General features: G+C 39.4%; 1 protein-coding gene across 3 annotated transcripts in view; it reads left to right on the plus strand.

Moving 5' to 3' along the window:
- The first annotated feature begins 5,796 nt into the window (after positions 1 to 5,796).
- PPEF2 (protein phosphatase with EF-hand domain 2) overlaps positions 5,797 to 20,658 on the plus strand; it is a 50,482-nt gene continuing 35,620 nt past the window's right edge. For all 3 annotated transcript variants that reach the window (XM_032592969.1, XM_032592967.1, XM_032592968.1), the window contains exons 1-3: positions 5,797 to 5,936; positions 12,527 to 12,628; positions 17,322 to 17,459. In XM_032592969.1, coding sequence (XP_032448860.1) covers positions 17,405 to 17,459 — 55 coding nt within the window. In that variant the 5' untranslated portion in view covers positions 5,797 to 5,936; positions 12,527 to 12,628; positions 17,322 to 17,404. The remainder of the gene's footprint in view (positions 5,937 to 12,526; positions 12,629 to 17,321; positions 17,460 to 20,658) is intronic.

Consider the following 20,658-nt stretch of genomic DNA (forward strand, 5'->3'; position numbering starts at 1 on the left):
TCTCATGCTTTACTGACTGAGCTAGCCAGGTACCCCTTAAGGATAATACTTGTATTTTGGATGGGCTATTTGCTACTTTTTTAAACCTGCTAGGATCTTTGTTGGCTGGTAGTATCTGTTCTTTGCTTTGGTCTTTTTTTTTTTTAAACTTCTTAATCCATACTTATTTTATATTCTGCTTCTCAATTCCATCATCAAGTCCTCGGATGTCCAGCTTCACTGTTTGTTTTCACTGACTCTCTCTCATGGAAGTTTCTGTGGTGTTCTCTAGTTTTGGATTGTGTTCCTCTGGAAATACTGAAGGCCGGGGTTGATGGTGCACCACCCACAGAGGATGTGCTAATTTCTCAACATGTGGTTTCTTAGAACACTCAGTATAAATTGAAGGCTCAATTTATATTGTATGAAGACAGGCCTGTGGTTACACATTCACATAGGAGAGCCTGGCCCCTGTGCAGGTTGATACTCTAACTGTACCTTGTGTGTATCCAAGTCCGTGTTCTTTATCCCCTACCTTCCAAGGCAATTGTCAAAGAACCTGAGGTTCTAAGTTCCTGGGACCAGAAACTGTCCTTAGGGCCACCATGACTAATGTGCCTGCTTTCCCCCTGCAATTTTCCTCATTATTTCCCATTCTCTAGATATGCCCTTTATCCCCTCTGATTTTACCTCCTTACTTGCTAGCTCACCTAAGTATTCAGCATTTAAGAAAGATACTTGTTTATCATTTTTAGTTTTGAGGTGGGAATGTTTTTTCAGGATATTTATCCCTCCAAAGAATCTAGAAATCAAAGAGTTGATGAGCAGTTTTTTTTTTAAGTTCATTCTGTGTAGTTATGGAAAGTACATTGATGGAAGCTGATAATGGAAAGGTGAAAATCAGTTAGCTTGACATTTTATTAGAACAGTTAAGAAATTAAGATGGATTGCAAGATGTGGAAACAACCTTAATGTTCATGGACAGATGAATGGATAAAGAAAATGTGATATGTACATACAATGGAATATTATTCAGCCTTCAAAAAAGAGGGAAATCCTGCCGTCTGTGACAGATGGATTAACCTTAAGGACATTACACTAAGTGAAATAAGCTAGTCACAGAAGGACAAATATTGTATATCCCACTTATCTGAGGTCGAACAGTTTCAGGACACACTACCCCAAAATATGGCATGTTGGCATAGTGGATATTTTAATTTGAAGGAAGTATCGTATTCTTCCACGTCTGCCTACTCTTCATCAAACCTCCCATAAAAATGCACAGATCCATCTCTTTGGGTCTTCATTTCCTTATGAAAGCTCCCGTGTCATGTGAAATTATATTGAACAAATTTATATGGTTATCTCCTGTTAATTTGTCTTTCTCAGTTTAATTGTCAGACCCAGGGATCCTAAGAGGGTAGGAAAAGAACGTTTTTCCTCCTCTATAAGATATATATATATATTTAAGTTTATTTATTTTTCAGAGAAGGAGACAAGATAAGCAGGGGAGGGGCAGAGAGAGGGAGACAGAGAATCCCAAGCAGGCTTTCCCCTGTCAGTGCAGAGCCTGGAGCAGGGCTCAAACTCATGAACTGGGAGATCATGACCTGAGCTGAAATCAGGAGCTGGACACTTAACCAACTGAGCCACTCAGGTGCCCAAAGGTACCCTTCTTTCTTAAGTTTATTTATTTATTTTGAGAGAGAGAGGGAAAGAAAGAGAGTCCCAAGCAGGCTCCACACTGTCTGCACAGAGCCCGATGCAGGGCTCGAACTCTTGAACCATGAGATCATGACCTGAGCCAAAACCAAGAGTTGGATGCTCAACTGACTGAACCACCCATGCGCCCCTCTATAAGAGATCTAAAATATACTTATAGAGAAAAAGAGGCAGAAGGTTTATGTGAGCAAATTATAGTAGAAAACTTCCCTAATCTGGGAAAGGACACAGACATCAAACTCCAAGAAGCACAGAGAACTCCCATTAAATTCAACAAAAACCGACCATCAACAAGGCATATCATAGTCAAATTCACAAAATACACAGACAAGGTAAGAATTATGAAAGCATCAAGGGAAAAAAAAAAAAAGTCCTTAACCTGTAAGGGAAGATAGATCAGGTTCACAGCAGGCCTATCCACAGAAACTTGGCAGGCCAGAAAGGAGTGGCAGGATATATTCAATGTGCTGAATGAGAAAAATATGCAGCCAAGAATTCTTTATCCGGCAAGGCTGTCATGCAAAATAGAAGGAGAGATAAAGAGTTTCCCAGACAAACAAAAACTAAAGGAGTTTGTGACCATTAAACCAGCCCTGCAATAAATTTTAAGGGGGACTCTTTGAGTGGAGAGAAAATGAAACAAAACAAAAGACCAAAAGCAACAAATACTAGAAAGGGCCAGAGAACAACACCAACTCTATAGGCAACACAATGGCAATAAATTCATATCTTTCATTACTCACTCTAAATGTCAATGGACTAAATGCTCCAATCAAAAGACATAGTGTATAAGAATGGATATACTGTTTACAAGAGACCCATTTTAGACCTAAACACTCCTGCAGGTTGAAAGTAAGGTAATAGAGAACCATCTATCATGTTAATGGTTGTCAAAAGAAAGCTGGAGCAGCCATATTTATATCAGACAAACTAGATTTTAAAATAAAGACTGTAACAAATGATGAAGAAGGGCATTATATCATAATTAAGGGGGTCTATCCTCCAAGAAGATCTAACAATTGTAAATATTTATGCCCCCAACGTGGAAATGCCCAAATATATAAATCAACTAATCACAAACATAAAGAAAGTCATTGATAATAATACCACAATAGTGGGGGATTTCAACACCCCACTAATAGCAATGGACAGAATATCTAAGCATAAAATCAGCAAGGAAACAGTGGCTTTGAATGACACACTGGACCAGATGGACTTAACAGATACATTCAGAACATTTCATCCTAAAGCAGCAGAATACACATTCTTCTTGAGTGCACATGGAACATTTTCCAGAATAGATCACATACTGGGTCACAAATCAGCCCTCAACAAGTGCAAAAAGATTGAGATCATACCTTGCATATTTTCAGACCACAATGCTATGAAACTCAAAATCAACCACAAGAAAAAGTTTGGAAAGACCATGAATACTTGGAGATAAGAACACCTTACTAAAGAATGATTGGGTTAACCAAGAAATTAATGAGGAAATTAAAAACTACATGGAAGGCAATGAAAATGAAAACACGACATCCCAAAACCTCTGGGATGCAGCAAGGCAGTCATAAGAGGGAAGTATATAGCAATCCAGCTTTCCTAAAGAAGGAAGAGAGGCCTTAAATACACAACCTAACCTTACACCTAAAAGAGCTGGAAAAATAACATCAAATAAAGCCCAAAACCAGCAGAAGGGAAATAATAAAGATTAGAGCAGAAATCAATGATATTTAAAACAACAAACAAACAAAACAGAACAGATCAATGAAACCAGGAGCTGGTTCCTTGAAAGAATTAACAATCTCCTAGAGTAGAAAACAGGCAACAACCTCTTTGACCTCAGTCACAGCAACTTCTTACTTGACATGTCTCCAGAGGCAAGGGAAACAAAAGCAAAGATGAACTGTTGGAACCTCATCAAGATAAAAAGCTTCTGCACCGCAAAGGAAACAACAAAACTGAAAGGCAATGACAGAATGGGAGAAGATATTTTACAAATGACATATCAGATAAAGGGATAGTATCCAAAATCTATAAAGAACTTAGCAAACTCAACACCAAAAATCCCCAAATAATCCAGTGAAGAAATGGGCAAAAGACATGAATAGACACTTTTCCAAAGAAGACATCCAGATGGCTAACAGACACATAAAAAGATGCTCAACATCACTCATCATCAGGGAAATACAAATGAAAACCACAGTGAGATACCACCTCACACCTATCAGAATGGCTAACATTAACAACTCAGGCAATGACAGATGTTGGCGTGGATGCACAGAAAGAGGAACACTTTTGCACTGCTTGTGGGAATGCAAACTGGTGCAGCCATCTGGAAAACAATATGGAGGTTCCTCAAACAATTAAAAATAGAACTACCCTATAACCCAGCAATTGCACTACTGGGTATTTATCCAAAGGATATAAAAATGCTGATTCAAAGGGGCACATGAACTCCAATGTTTATAGCAGCACTATTGACAGTAGCTAAGGTATGGAAAGAGCCCAAATGTCCATCGACAGATGAATGGATAAAGAAGATGTGGTATATATATACAATGGAATATTACTTGGCAATCAAAAAGAATGAAATCTTGCCATTTGCAACAACATGGATGGAATAGAGTATTATGCTAAGCTAAATAAGTCACTCAGAGAAAGAGAAATATCATGATTTCACTCACATGTGGAATTTAAGAAACAAAATAGATGAACATAGGGGAAGGGAAGCAAAAATAATATAAAAATAGAGAGGGAGACAAACCATAAGAGAACTTAAATACAGAGAACAAACAGGGTTGCTGGCGGGGTGTTGGATGGGTGATGTGCTAAATGGGTGATGGGCATTAAGGAAGACACTTGTTGGGATGAGCACTTGGTGTTATGTGTAAGTGACGAATCACTAAGTTCTATTTCTGAAATCATTATTATACTATATGTTAACTAGCTTAGATTTAAATTAAAAAATAAAGATGTTAGATGATAGATAGATAGATAGATAGATAGATTTAAAAAATAGACTCAAAGAAGCCAAGGCTAGGGGGAAGTTCTGCAATTTGAGTAAGTTCTAGAGACCCAATGTACACCATTGTGCCTATATACTATATTATGGTAACTTAATGATACTGTATTTTACACCTAAAAATTTGTTAAGAGGGTTGAGCTCATATTAAGTGTTCTTATCACAATAAATTTTTTTAAATGCTGAAAAACATTTTAATAAGTGTTTTTAGAAAATTGACATGGCGGGCGCCTGGGTGGCGCAGTCGGTTAAGTGTCCGACTTCAGCCAGGTCACGATCTCGCGGTCCGTAAGTTCGAGCCCCGCGTCAGGCTCTGGGCTGATGGCTCAGAGCCTGGAGCCTGTTTCCGATTCTGTGTCTCCCTCTCTCTCTGCCCCTCCCCCGTTCATGCTCTGTCTCTCTCTGTCCCAAAAATAAATAAACGTTGAAAAAAAATAAAAAAAAAAAATAAAAAAATAAAAAAAAAAAAGAAAATTGACATGGCTTGGCCTGCAGTGGTTGCATAGGAGGTGGAGAGAGTTGATTTTGAAAATATTTTAAGTATACGAGTAACATATACCTCCTATAAAAATTAATCAAACAGTACATAGTATAATCCTGTACCTGTCTTCCCCAGTTATAGACTGCACTCTCCTCAGTAGCATTCCCTAGAGATAACTCTCCCTATCTCCCTCTCTGTTCTCTGTCTCTCTCCCTCACTCTCTCTCTCTATATATAATAAAAAATATATATAATATATAAAATATATAATATATAAATATTATAATATAAATATAAATCTATGCTATTTATAAATATATAATATATAAATATTTATAAAATTTATAAATATATAATAAATATAACAATATATATGAATATATATTATATAAAACATAATAAAATATATAATAAAATATAAATAAAATAAATTAAAAATTATACATAGATGTATAATTACATACATATATATGTATCCATATATCCATATATATGTATAATTTTAAAATTTATTTTTTTTATTTTTGTAATTTATTTTTTATTACTTTTTAATTTTAATTTATTTTTTACTTTATTTTATTTTATTTACAGTGACAGTTTTATTAGGATACAAATGAACAGTCAAATAGACTGATACTCAGGATGGCAGAGTCTGGAGGAGTCCTGAGCCCAGAGCTTCCATGCCCTCTCCAGGCATGCCACTTACCCAGCATATCAGTATGTTCATTAACTGGTAAGATCTCCAAGCCTCACTGTTGAGAGTTATTATCTAAGGTTTTTGTTTTTTGTTTTTTTCCATAGACATGCTCATTGGCCACATCATTGAACTTAATCTCTAGTCCCCTTCTCCTCCCTACAGGTTGTGGTGAGTGGGACTGAAAATTCTAACTTCCAGTCACGGGGTTGGTTTCTCTGGCAGCCCGACTTTCTGTCGTGAAGCTATCTAGCTGCACTGCCCAGCCCTCCTCCCACCCCCATGAGTAAATTTGCGAGTATAAACTCTGCTATGGTCCAAAGGGACTTGCATGACAAACAGAGACTTAGGAAATCCAAGGGTTTTTGAAGCTCTGTGTCAGGAACCTGGGACAAAATCAAATATGTATATTTTCACCATACCACCACCTTGGACCTTAGGAGTAGTTGGTACCTGTTGTCTAAGGAACCTAGCCAAAAGTGAGATAGGAAAAATCTCATTTAGCATCCTGTTACATGGTGAAAGTGCAACAGAATTATTTCAGTGTTAGTTTAGATAGAACAAATATGACCTTATATTTTTCTACTATTAATAACTTTATCTTTTCAATTTAAACAAAAAGAGAAGCAAAAAAAAAAAAATGAATAAATGAACCAGCAAACAATAAAACCCAAATGAAGTTGTATCCAGTTTCCCCCATAATTGAAACTATGAAGCACTCGCGAGTCTGTACACTAAGCAGGTGGAGGGACTTGTGCTGGTCTTATAGGGGATGTGCTTGGAGGGCGCAGTTGGGCGGGGCTTGGTGTAATGGCTCCATTCTCCACTAGGGGGCTCTGCTTAGCTTACTGGGGTGGATCAGTGTAGCGCACATGAACATGAGAGGTGGAAATGGCCTCACCCAGCTCCCTAGTCTCTGGCACAGGAACTTTGTGCTGTCACCAACCTGCAGTCAAGCACTCCTCATTTGTCTCAGGCCTCCGTCCAGTCCCCGCCTCTGTCTTGTACCAGGTACAAGCTGTCACCTGCCAGGCAACACCTCCCTCCATAGTTGCATCTCAGATGGGGTTATGTTTCAAATCCCCATACTTCAGAGACCAATGTGGCTTGGACCCACACCAACTCTGGGGGAGGATCTCACTGAGCAATGGCCTGGTGCTGGCTTGCCCCAGAAAATGTTCATGTGATAGCACAGCAGCAGAGATTCAGAGATTATGGCAAATCACAACACACAGCCAGCACTAAGTTTCACCACCCTCTGGTGTCTTTGTCCTAATACCAGCAAATGTGGCTGCGCTCTGGGGTCCACTCGGACTTTTGCCCGTGGGGAGGCCATATGACCTGCACCAAATGCACTCCAAGCAGGGGAACCATATCTCCCTGTGTGGTACATGGACCCATCAGAACCTGCTGCCTGCTCCCAGGGATTCACCCTCCGTTCTCATCAGAGCACTGCCAGGCACTGGGCTCCGGAACTTCAGACTCTGTGCTCCACTGTTTATAGAATCCTGGTGGTATTGAAACCCTCTCCTTTCTTCCCATCAGTGTTTTGGGGGAACAGATTTCTTGTTCAGTTCCCTGAAAGTGTTTTCACTCTTTCTCTTTCTCTCCAGCAACTTTTGGGGGAGTGTTTCCTTGCACTCTCTTGATGAGCGCACTCTCCCCCTTTCTCTGTCCTTTCTCTGCAGAAATAGCCCCCTACCCTCCACGGTTTTTCTCTTTCCCTGTTCACCTCTCCACACCATGTAGCTTCTGAGTTCTGTGGCTCAAGTTATGCAGATTGTTGTGTTAATCCTCAGATCAATTTCTGAGGTGTGCAAAATGGTTTGGTGCTAATCTAGCTGCGTTTTAGGGACGAGACAAGCTGAAGATTTCCATGTTGCTCCGCCATCTTGATTGCAATCTCAATGTATATATAATTTTAATTTTTTTAATGTTTATTTGTTTTTGAGAGAGCATGAGCGGGGGAGAGGCAGAGAGAGAAGGACAGAAAGAACCCCAATCAGGCTCTGCACTGTGCAGAGCCTGATGCAGGGCTCGAACTCATGAACTGTGAGATCATGACCTGGGCTGAAATCAAGACTCGGTCGCTTAACTGATTGAACCACTCAGGCGCCCCAATGCATATATATTTTTAAATGTAGATTTTATTCATGTCTGGTGAGGCTAACAGATCAGGGGATGATTTGCTACTAGATAGTATGTTACTTACAGCTCCCAAGAAGAAGAGGACACAGCAGGTGCCTACAGGGCCACAGGAAAGAATACCAAGATTGGTCACAGGCAGAGAGAATGGAGAAACTGTTGAGCCTTTTTGTGGGTTTTGAGGGAAGGAATGTATGTTGACACAGGGTGAGCAGGTTAGACAGGTCTAGGATTGGCCATTTTGAATAATTTCATCAGCTCTAGGGTATAGGAACTACCCTAAGTTGTCTGGGTAGTGGCTCTGGGTATTGAGAGCAGGGGAATAGTGTTCCTGGGTGTAAAATCTCTTAAAGGCCATGGTTGGGGGATGTGGACTCTGTTATGGGTGGACTGCTTATGAAAAGCTAGTTCACAGTCCTTTGCCATAGGCTGGAATCAGCTGACCCTGGGAAGGGCATTGCCTTGCTTGGGACAGCAAGGTCCCAAGATGTCAAAGTCAATCCAGAAACTAGAAAACATGATTCACAAAACAAATTTTTTTTCAAAATGAGGTTAGATGATATATTTCAGCAACTTGCCATGTTCACATAACAAAACATATGAACATCTTTTCATGACAGAGGATACTGAGCTATATTTTTTTAAATGACTACATAGGATTCCCCTGTAAGAATATACAAAAACTTGTTTACCCATTCTTCAATTTATGGATTTTTAAGTTTCCAGTTTTTCATGATCATAAACAATATGGTAATGAAAGTCCTTATATACTTTTTATGTGGGTGTATTTGTTTTAATATGAAATTTATTGTCAAACTGGTTTCCATACAACACCCAGTGCTCATCCCAACAGGTGTGTGGGTGTATATTTCTATAGAATACTTAAAAGTGGAATTTCTAGATCAAAGGGTTTACATATTACATTTGTAATGAATTGAAAACAGCATTTCATTACATATTCATTTGTAAATGAATTGAAAACAGCATTTTTCACAAAACTAGAACAAATAATACTAGAATTTTTATAGAATCACAGAAGACCCCAAACAGCCACAGTGATCTTGAGAAAGAAGAACAAAGCTTGAGGTATCACAATTTCAGATTTCAAGATGTACTACAAACCTGCAGTTAACAAAACAGTATGGTGCTGGCACAAAAATAGACACCTAGATCAATGGCACAGAATAGAGAGCCCAAAAATAAATACACACTTATTTGGTCAATTAATCTATGACAAAGGAGGTAACAATATACTAATATACTAATGGGTGGGGCTCCTGGGTGACTCAGAAGTGTCCGACTCAGTTTCGGCTCAGGTCATGATCTCACGGTTTCATGGGTTTAAGCCCCGTGTCAAGCTTTGTGCTGACAGTGCAGAGTCTGCTTGGAATTCTCTCTCTCTCCCTCTCTCTCTACCCCTCCCTCGCTCACACTGTCTCTTTCTCTCTCAAAATAAATACGTAAAACTTAAAAAAAAAAAAAAAAGAATATACTTACAGGGAAAAGACATTCTCTTCCATAAATGGTGCTGGGAAAACTGGACAGCTACATGCAAAAGAATGAAACTGGCCCACTTTTTTTACACCATACACAAAAATAAATTCGAAATGGATTTAAAGACCTTAATGTGAGACCTGAAACTATAAAGATCCTGGAAGACAACGTTGGCAGTAACTGCTTTGACATTGGCCATAGCAACTTTTTTTCTCTAGATCTATCTCTCAAAGCAAGGGAAACGAAAACAAATCATATCAAAATAAAAATCTGCACAGCAAAGGAAACGATCAACAAAACAAAGAACAGCTCACTGAATAGGAGAAGATATTTTCAAATGATATATCTGATAAGGGGTTAACATCCAAAATATAAAAATAACTTATACAACTCAACATCAAAAAAACAATCCAATTAAAAAATGGGCAGAAGACCTGGGGGACCTAGGTAGCTCAGTTAAGCATCTGACTCTTGATTTCGGCTCAGGTCATGATCTCACCATTGTGGGATTGAGCCCTGTGGCCAGCTCCATGATGGGTGTGGACCCTACTTGAGATTCTCTCTCTACCTCTGCCCCATCCCCCACTTGCATTTACTCTCCTCCCCCCCCCCCCCCATTAAAAAAAAATGGGCAGAAGACCTGAATAGACATTTTTCCAAAAAGGACATCCAGATGGGCAACAGACACATGAAATGATGTTCAGCATCACTAATAATCAGAGAACTGCAAATCAAAACCATAATGAGATATGACCTCACATCTGTCAGAATGTCTAAAATCAAAAAGAAGAAATAACAAGCATTGGTGAGAATGTAGAGAAAAAGGAGCCCCTGTACCCTGTTGTTGGGAATGTAAATTGGTACAGCCACGGTGGAAAACATTGTGGAGGTCCCTAAAAAAATAAAAACTAGAAATACCATATAATCCAATAATTCCACTGTTGGGTATTTACCCAAAAGAAAATGAAAACACTAATTTGTAAAGATATATTTACCCCTGTATTTATTGCAATATTATTGACAATAACCAAGATGTGGGAGCAACCTAAGTGTCTATGGATAGATGAATGGGCAAGGAAGATAAGTGTGTGTGTGTGTGTGTGTATATATATATATATATATATATATATAACAGAATATTACAGAGCCATAAAAAAAGAATGAGATTGTGCCATTTGAAACAACATAGATGAACCAAAGGTATTGGACTAAGTGGAATAAGTCATATTGAGAAAGACAAATACCATATGATTTCCATCATATATAAAAAACAAAACAAATAAACAAAAAGCAGAATCAGGCTATAAATATTGAGAACAAACTGATGGTTGCCAGAGAGGAAAGGTGTGGAAGATGGGCAAAATGGGTAAACGGGAGTAAGAGATGCAGGTTTCTAGTTATGGAATGAATGAGTCATGAAAGGAAGAGGCACAATATAGGGAATATAGTCAACGGTATTGTAATAGTGTTGTATGGGGACAGAGGGTAGCAGCACTTGTGGTGAGCACAACATAATGTATAGAGAAGTTGAATCACTATGTTGTACACCTAAAACTAATTTAACATTGTTCATCAACGGTATTCAGATAAAAAATATTTTTAAAAGAATGTACTATTTTTCAGCTAAAAATAAATTATTTAACTGCATACTTTAAGAAATCACAATTAAAATTTAATCTAGCTTAATTAACTACAACAAAGTGAATTTACATTCCCATCAGTAGTGTATGGAGAGGCTCCTTTTCTCATACTGTCAATAATACAGGATTTTATTAATCTTTTTTTAAGTTTTTTTAATTTTACCTTTATTTTTTTAATTATTTATTTTGAGAGAGAGAGAGATAGTGGGGGAGGGGCAGAGAGGGAGAGAAAGAATCCCAAGCAGGCTCCGTGCTGTCAGCACAGAGCCCAGTGCAGGGCTCCATCCTATGAACTGTGGGATCGTGATCAGAGCCAAAATCAAGAGCCAGACACTTAACTGAATAAGCCACTCAGGCACCCCTAGGATTTTATCAGTCTTTTGACTTTTAGCGAATTTGGGGGGAAAAAATGTTAGCAGTCAATCCCTAACAAAAGTGAGTCAATGTGAAAATACCAGTATCAGACAAAAGAGAATTCAAGCCAAAATGGATTTTGGCAGAGTGATATTTTATTTTGATAAACCACCCTCTAGCAAGAAAATAAAACATCCATACGCCTTCATGTATTATAATTATATAAATATATAATGGCAATTTTATATGATTCAATATATATTTTACTACAGAGCTACAAAAACTATAATGCAAAGATTCAGAAATACAAGGATAAATTGCTAAGTCTGTACTTATCACAGAAATCTTCGAAACATTTTTTTCAAAGATGAGCAGATCGGGAAGAATCCATAAGGATAAAGAGGATTTGAATAGCATAACAACAAGCTTGACCTACGAAATGGATGCAGATAAACAAAATGTAAATTTCTTTGCAGATTCCAATGGCATAGTTAGTACCTACCAGCATACACGTAAGCATCTTAGATTAATTGAAAATGTAAGTTGCCTGGGAATAGTGATTAATATTTCAGTATATTAATAGTTTATGTTATATCCTAAGGAAAGTCAGCAAGAGTAGGAGAAGTAAACAGGAAAAGGCGAGGTGTTTCCATCATGTTTTGTGAACAGAGGAAAGCCAGCCATGAGAAAGAGTGCCTAGTCTCCTGTGGGACTCCCGTGGGACAGCAGAGACCCCCCCCCCCCCACCGCCGTGTGCCAGACCTGCTCTGAGCCCCAGGCCCTGTGCTGTCAGAACTCCTCTGTTTCTGGGTTAAGGAGCTCAGGCTACGCAGATGTGGCTTGAGAAACACAGCCTCCTAATCCAGGGGAGTAAGAAGGCTTAGACGTGGGGCCAGGGCGGGAGAGAGCAGAGGAAAGACTGTCTTCAGGAGTGGGGCCTACGTGTGAGGGAGTCACCCTGACTATGCCATCTCTCCCTTCACATCCTCCTCACAGGCCTGATCTGATGAAGGTCAAGAGGTGCCTACTGATGTGAGGTGGGGAGCCCTGAAGGCTTGGCCACGGCTGTGGATGTCACCGCTGCCTTTCTGGGACAAGGTATGCCAGGGTGGGTGTGGGCCTTACTTATCACACTTACAGGCCTGGAAGAAACTACATCAGCCAGGGATCCCTCAGCCAACTCAGAAGACAGGATGGGGGGGTCACACCTGTGTGTTAAAGAGGTTTCTGCCTCCTTGTGTGTTGTAGTAAAGAATACCAAAGAAGGTAAGAGCTTTCTTTCTCACCTAAAGCACAGAAAGGAGGGCAACAAATGTATGTTTTTACACGGGAAATAGTACAGGTTTGGTTTGAGGATAGAGGTAAGAGAAAGCCCCTATTATCAACTCACCCAGGGAGGGTCTTTGCTATGTGTATTTTGAGGTTCATTTGGGGGAAGATAAACAATTACCAACATTTTTTTTTAAATGATAATGTCAAATATGGATGGTACTAAGGCAAATCCTAGAAGGACAGGGGTCTCACCCATATGATGTACATGTGCTATTTACCTGAGAAGATGGCTCACTGGAGGGGGGATGGATCACCAGCAGGAAAAGTAATTAGTCATTACCAAAAGGTGTCAGTTCAACAGTCTGAGTCTACATCAAGCTCATTTTTCATGTTTGGTTTTACGAAGCTTTCCTTTTTTCCCTTGAGAATTATTTTAGTTCTCCTTTCTACTGCTTACTTTTAGAATGCTCTTTACAGGTCTGTAAATAATATCAGTTTCTTCTCTTAAGACAGCCATAGGTAATACCTATTTAGTCAGAACCACTTTTTAATTTCTTTCTTATATGGAAATTTTTTTGAAAAATGTGATTTCTTGATTTTTAATTATCAAAGTTATAATAGAGTAAGTTAAAAATGAAAGTTTGTCACACAAGCCCATTCTGCAGAGATAATCACTATTAACAATTTGGTGTATGCTATTTGATTGTATACTTACTGATACTTTTTTAATATAGATGAGATCATATTAGGCATACTATTCTGCAATTTGCTTTTCTTCATGCATTGATGTATCTTGGGGATATTTTCATGCCATTACATACTGATTTGCTGTGTTCTTTGTCAGGGCTGAATGCTATTCCATTCCCCTTTTAATGCCCCATGATGTATTTTGTTAATTCTGTGCTGATAAAATATTTAAGGTGCTTATTATTTTGGGGAGAGATATATTTTAAGAGATTCTGAGAGTGTCATTTAAAAAGGTTCCTCATTTATGGTTTTTAATGCCAATGACAAACATTTGCAAAGTTCTCTTCACATATAACCTCATCTTCCCCTTGTCATAACCGTGTAATGGAGTTACTACCACCAATTCACAGACAAGAAACAGATGAGATCACGGAGTCCCGTCCTGATATCTGGGTGCTCCCTGTCCCCTTCCACGATATATGAAGGCACATCCTTTTTGTCCTTGATGACCAGAATTAATTATAACTGGATGTGCTGCCTGAGGAGAGCCTTCATTTCTTTCACCCCTGCAGGTTATTTCAAATAGTTTATTGGTCCCTGATAGTTATTCCTCTCTCACACCATGGCAACATCATACTTCTATCTCAATGGCTTTTTTTTTATAGGGTAGGTGATAGACAAAGTTGTCTTATTCTGCCACCATTTTTGGATTTATAAACTCATAAGAAACAAGGTGCCTGAAGGGGAAAAGAGGAATAATTTAATAATAACCATCTTTGACCCAGAAATAATCAGTATCCATCCTATTGGTTTCTGCTTGTCTTGGTCAGCTAGGGGTGCTGGAACAAAATGCCACAGGTGAGTGGCTTAACAACATACATTTATTTATCACAGTTCTGGAGGCTGAGTAGTCCAGGATCACGATGCCAGCAGATTTGATTTGTGTTGTGTGCTCTCTTCTTGGCTTGCAGATGGCCACCACCTTGTTCACATGACACACACATACACACACACACACACACACACACACACACACAGAGAGAGAGAAAGAGAGAGAGAGAGAGAGAGAGAGAGAGAAATCTAATCTTTCTTCCTCTTTTTTTTTTTTTATAAGGACACTAATCCCATCATGTGGTTACCACCCTCATGACCTCACCTAAACCTAATAACCTCCCAAAAGCTCCACCTCCAAATAACATCACACTGGGAGTTAGAAAGTCAATTTGTGAATTTATGGGGGACACATACAGTTTATAACAATGCTGTATTGAGATAGTATGTCTTTTTCTGCTTCCTAAATCTGAGCCAGGGACATGTTTTTGGTTATTGATATTGTAAAATAAATATATCAGATCCAATCTATCAACATGTATTGAGATTCTACCATATACTGAGAACTCTTTAAATAGTTATTTATTACTCTCATATATACAGAGGAGAAAACTGAGTCTATGAGAGGTTAAGTGACCAAGGTCTAGTGAGAAGCTGATCTGAAATTCTCACCTGCACCTGTATGCTTCCAAAACAGAAACACTTTAGGACACAACATGGCTCTACAGGCAAGTTACCAATGATCAAAACAAGTTGTAAGTGAGTCACTGGTGGACTCAGTCATTACTGATACCCCTTTTAGCTCTAAAACTGTGCAAGTTATCTGGAGAAAGTTGGGTTGATTTGGTCATGATGGCTATTCGCTTTGACCCATACTCAGGTTCTGGTTTTATGGTATCTCTTACATCTGGGAATCATTTTGCACACACACACACAAAAGAGATCATAGTCTTTTTGTCTTTGATCATTTAGTCAAAGTAAGCTAACCAACACAAGCAAGGTGAGACTTTTCTTTGATTTGCAAGGGAAAAGATAACAACTTTTTGACAATCCCCAAGACAATAACCTTTAAAAATAGAGGAAGTAGAGTAGGGTAGATGTGAGGTTAGGGGGAAAAATATAGAAATGGAATCCATAGGCACCTGGGTGGCTCAGTCAGTTAAGCGTCTGACTTTGGCTCAGGTCATCATCTCATGGTTTGTGAGTTTGAGCCCTGTGTCAGGCTCTGAGCTGGTAGTGTAGAGCCTGTGTGGGATTCTCTATGCCCCTCTCTCTCTGCCTCTCCCGCACTCATTCTATCTCTCTCAGAAATAAATAAACAGTAAAAAAAAAAAAAAAAAAAAAAAAGTGGAATCCACTCTCAACATTAAGTCAGTACATCTCAGATTGCTTCCTGAAGAAGAGCTAGGAAAAGATTGATCTTTACTGTGTAAAAATGAATGTGTCAATAAATAAATAAATGGTAAAAATAAATAAATAAATCTATTCAATTAATATTTATTGAATCTCTGCCACATGCCAAGCCCATGCTAATTTCTAGATATATAATGATGAATTTGCTCACACACAGCCTTTGCTCTCAAGCAACTGGTAGTTTAATGGTAGAGAGACACAAAATAGGGAAGTATAATATCTTACCTCAGTAATGGAGATGTGAATAGGTTATTCAAGAACTCACAGGAGGGGCCTGTCAAACTGGCTTCCCTAAAGTGATGCCCAAAGTGAGCCTTAAGGAATGAGTAAAGTTAGCCAAGTTAGCCAAGAGGGATGGGAGAGGAAGAACATTCCAGGTCAGAACAAAAACACATAGGTCATGGTGGTCAAAGAGCAGTTTGAGGAAAGTAGAGAAGAGAGATGAGGCTTGAGGAGTAGGCTTTTGGGAAGATGAGTTCTGTTTGTGGTACATGGAGTCTGAGGCACCCCAGTGAAAGGTTAGCAGGAAGCTGAGTATATGGGGCTGATGTATATGGATGATCCATGATGGAGATATAGATTTGAGCAGTAGGAAATAATAGTTGAATGTGTGAATATTCATTCAATCATCCAGGAAGTATGTTCCAAGTGAGGAGATCTGACGTTTGAGACTAGAATACAAATAAAAATTGACATTTAAAGGATCGACAGTGGAGGGGCGCCTGGGTGGCGCAGTCGGTTAAGTGTCCGACTTCAGCCAGGTCACGATCTCGCGGTCCGTGAGTTTGGGCCCCGCGTCAGGCTCTGGGCTGATGACTCAGAGCCTGGAGCCTGTTTCCGATTCTGTGTCTCCGTCTCTCTCTGCCCCTCCCCCGTTCATGCTCTGTCTCTCTCTGTCCCAAAAATAAATAAACGTTGAAAAAAAAAAAAAACAAAAAACAACGATCGACAGTGGAAAGTCAGCTCAAGAAGGAGGAAGAGTAGTCAGAGAGGAAGGAGCAAACGTGAGGGAATCTGGCATCGTGGAAACTCAAGGAGTAGAATTTTGATCAAGGTGGGACTTGTGGAGACACATGGCTTTGCTATTTGGGCAAGGTAAGGACTAAAAAGACAAAGGAATTAGAGGCACCAGCATGAAAGGTTTTGATCAATAGAGAAGATGTAAAAAGTGGTTTTAAGAGGGATTAGGCAGAAAATATGTAGTCTACTTAAGAGAAATCTGAATGAGAAGAAAAGGGAGGCTGGCTTATAGCTAGAGGGATATAGGAGTCAAAGGGTAATGATGATGATGATAATGACGGTGGTGGTGGTTGTGGTGGTGAAGTGCTTTGCGATTATAAGAAAAGAGACTTCAGTACGCTTCTAAATTGAAAAGGAAAAAGCTAGTAGAAAGGCTGGGAACATGGGAGAGATGTGAGATGACACATGGAGGGAATTTGCAGGGGGGAACATCTCATGCACTGACATCATAGAGGTGGGGAGGGTGCTGTCATATGATAGTCCCACATTTTTTATGATGTGGGAGATGAGGTCCATAGATGACTTGGTCTATCTGAACTAATACTCTGCCTGAATTCCCTTATTTCAGATTCCCTCTTCCTTTTGTCAGCAAACAATTGACTCTCCCTCAGACCTGCTGTCTGCGTCCTGCAGAAACCTTGTACATACACTATGGGAAGTGGTACCTCAACCCAACATCATTTTGCTTTCCAGAATGCAGAGAAAGGTATGTGTTTCCCATCTTCCAAACTAGCTGTGAGTATCCCCAAATCTACATTGCATGGGGAGGGGGTTCTCAGAATAGAATAAGGAAACCATTTTATTTCTCCTCAGGCAACCCTTGAAAATCAGCTTCTCCTCCTTGTGACAAGATCACCAGAATGTCAGCTGAATATCTTAGGAGTTGGTGAACTATATTTGACCTGAAGGAATCAGTGTTGTCCACAAGGGTTTATCCCAGATTATACATGTACAAGTGATTGAAATAAAGTTGGGCAAAAAGTAGATGAAAGAGCATTTCAGGTAGAGGGTTCAGTATGTACAAAGATCATGAGCTAGAAAGAAGTGAGGCATGTTTGAGGAACTGAATCGTCTGAAGTGAACAAGATGGAGAACAGCATAACATGAGGCTGCTGAGGTAGGCAAAGCCCAGATCGCTCAGGGTCTATAGGATTTTAAATCTTATCTTAAGGGCATGAAGAACCATTGATGAATTCAAAATAGGGAGTTCATATTAAGATTTACGTATCAAAAGACCTCTGGCTTCTGTGAAGAAAGAAGGGAGAGAGTAAAAGTAGAAGAAGGAACAGTCTGAAAGCTACTAAAGTCATCTAAGCAAGAGATGATGCTGCCTTAGTCCCAAGTTATTGGCAGCAGAGATGGAGAGAAGGTGAATTCTAACAATAGTTAGGAGGTGGAACTGACAGGACCCAACTGAGTAGATGTATGGAGTGAGGGAGAAGGGTGGATCAAAAATGACTTCCAGTTTTCCAGCCAGCAAAACTGGGCAGTCAATAATGCCAATTACTGGCGTAAAGATAGTGGAGGAGAAGCAACTTTGACTAGAGAGAAGATGGTGAGTTTATGCTGGGGTTGAGGTGGCCGTGAGATATGCAGGTGGAAGGACTGAGTAGGCAGTTGCGTATTCACATCTGGATTTTGGAGGTGAGGTTGGGCTGGAGAGATAAACGTTGGAAAACATTCAGAGTGTTACATGGTGGTTGAGGCCGTGGGGGGTCTCTGAAGTAGCCTAGAGGGAGAGTAAAGGTGGATCAGAGACCTGGGCTTAGGACAGAGCCATGAAGGACTCCAGGGCTTAAGCACTAGGTGGAAGAGGATAAGTCAACAAAGGAGACTGAAGACAGGCAGCCAAAGACGTAGGAGGAAAGCAAAGGAAATCATGACAACACTTTGTTTATGTGGGCTGATGCATGTCTGTAAGCTCATGGCTTCCTTACTTTCTAGTTTGGCAATATGTCCCAGGCTCATCTTGCACATTTTTGGCCCTGGAGTAACTTCTTCTTTAGGGTGTGGGGTGTCCCCTTGCTTCCAGTTGGCCTATATCTTTCTATAATTTTTCAATGAACAGATACAGAAATATGTATTATTTAGAAAAAACCCCAGCATGACTAATTTATATTTAGAAACACAGTATTTTTACTTAACAACCTTGATGTTATATTTATATATAGCTCTTTATTAAAAATCTTTTGTCCATGGGGTGTCCGGGTAGCTCAGTCAGTTAAGACTAAGTCCGACTTCGGCTCAGGTCATGATCTCATGGTTTCTGAGTTTGATCCCCACATTGGGCTCTGTGCTGAGAGTCCAGAGCCTGGAGCCTGCTTCAGGTTCTGTGTCTCCCTCTTTCTCTGCCCCTCCTCACCCCACCCCCCGCCTCTCTCTCTCTCAAAATAAACATTAAAAAAAATTTTTTTTAATCTTTTTTCCCTAACAGCATTAAAATAGTATTATTTTAATAGTATTTTAATAGTTTTATTTATTTATTTATTTATTACTTATTTATTTACTTTATTTTAATAGTATTACTTTATCCTCCCATGTATAAATAATAGTTTCCGAATAATAACAATACTAGTATAAACAATGTGATTACTAAAAATTCTTTTTTTTAATATTTATCTATTTTTGAGAGAGAGTGTGAGCAGGGGTGGGTCAGAGAGGAGGGAGACAGAGGATCTTCCACTCTGTGCTGACAGCAGCAGGCCCAGTGTGGGGCTGGAACTTGTGAACCGTGAGGTCATGAGCTGAGCCGAAGTCAGATGCTCAAATGACTGATCCACCCAGGTGCCCCTGAAAATTTCTTAAGATTTCTTTGTAGTTCATTTTGTCCTTTGGATATATATCCACTAGGGACATACAAATTACTGAATTCTTAAGTCATTTGAAGCAACTCCTTTCTGTGTTTCTAACTTATATAAGGTTAGATTCACTTGTTTAACTTTTGCTTTTAATCTTTGGAGATTGATTTGTTGTTCATTTTGTTTTATTTTATGTATTTATCTTTTTCATTTTTTTTCTTTTTTTTCATTTTGTTTCATTTTTTTTCATTTTGTTTTCATTTTGTTTTAAATTTGTTTTATAACTTTGTAAAGCATTTATATGATTCCTGTCCCAATTATCTGTTGCAGCATAACAAACTATCGGAGAACTTGGTGGCTGGAGACAATCATTTTATCTGCTCATAATTTTGTGGGTCAGGAATTTGCAGAGAGCCCAGTTGGGTGGTTTGCCCATGATTCTGTGGGCAGCTGGAACTGGAGGCTCTACTTGTTTTTGAATTTTTTTCAAAATTTTATTTTTAAAGTAGTCACTACACCCAATGTAGGGCTTGAACTCACAACCCCAAGATCAAAAGTTGCATGCTGTACTGTGCATGCTGTACTGACTGAGCCAGCCAGACACCCGATGGTTCTTTCTTTCTTTCTTTCTTTCTTTCTTTCTTTCTTTCTTTCTTTCTTTCTTTCTTTCTTTCTTTCCTTCCTTCCTTCCTTCCTTCCTTCCTTCCTTCCTCCCTCCCTCCCTCCCTCCCTCCCTCCCTCCTCTTTCTTTCTTTCTTTCTTTCTTTCTTTCTTTCTTTCTTTCTTTCTTCGTCAACATATTTATTTGGGAAGAGAGAGAGAGAGAGAGAGAGAGAGCAGTGGGGGGGCAGAGAAAGAGGGAGAGAGAGGATCCCAAGCAGGCTCCACACGTTCAGCACAGGGACTGATGCAGGGCTCTAGCTCACAAACCACGAGATGGTGACCTGAGCTGAGATCAAGATCCAGATGCTTAACTGACTAAGCCACCCAGGTGCCCCAAGGAGGTTCTACTTCTAAGTCAGCTTTTGATTCACTCGCTGGTGCCTTGGTGACCTTTGACCTCTGTCTCTCTTCATGTAGTTGCCTTGTTGTTAATAGGGGGTTTTA

The sequence above is a fragment of the Lynx canadensis genome, chromosome B1 (genome assembly GCF_007474595.2).
Source record: "Lynx canadensis isolate LIC74 chromosome B1, mLynCan4.pri.v2, whole genome shotgun sequence".
Taxonomy (NCBI): Eukaryota; Metazoa; Chordata; class Mammalia; order Carnivora; family Felidae; genus Lynx; species Lynx canadensis.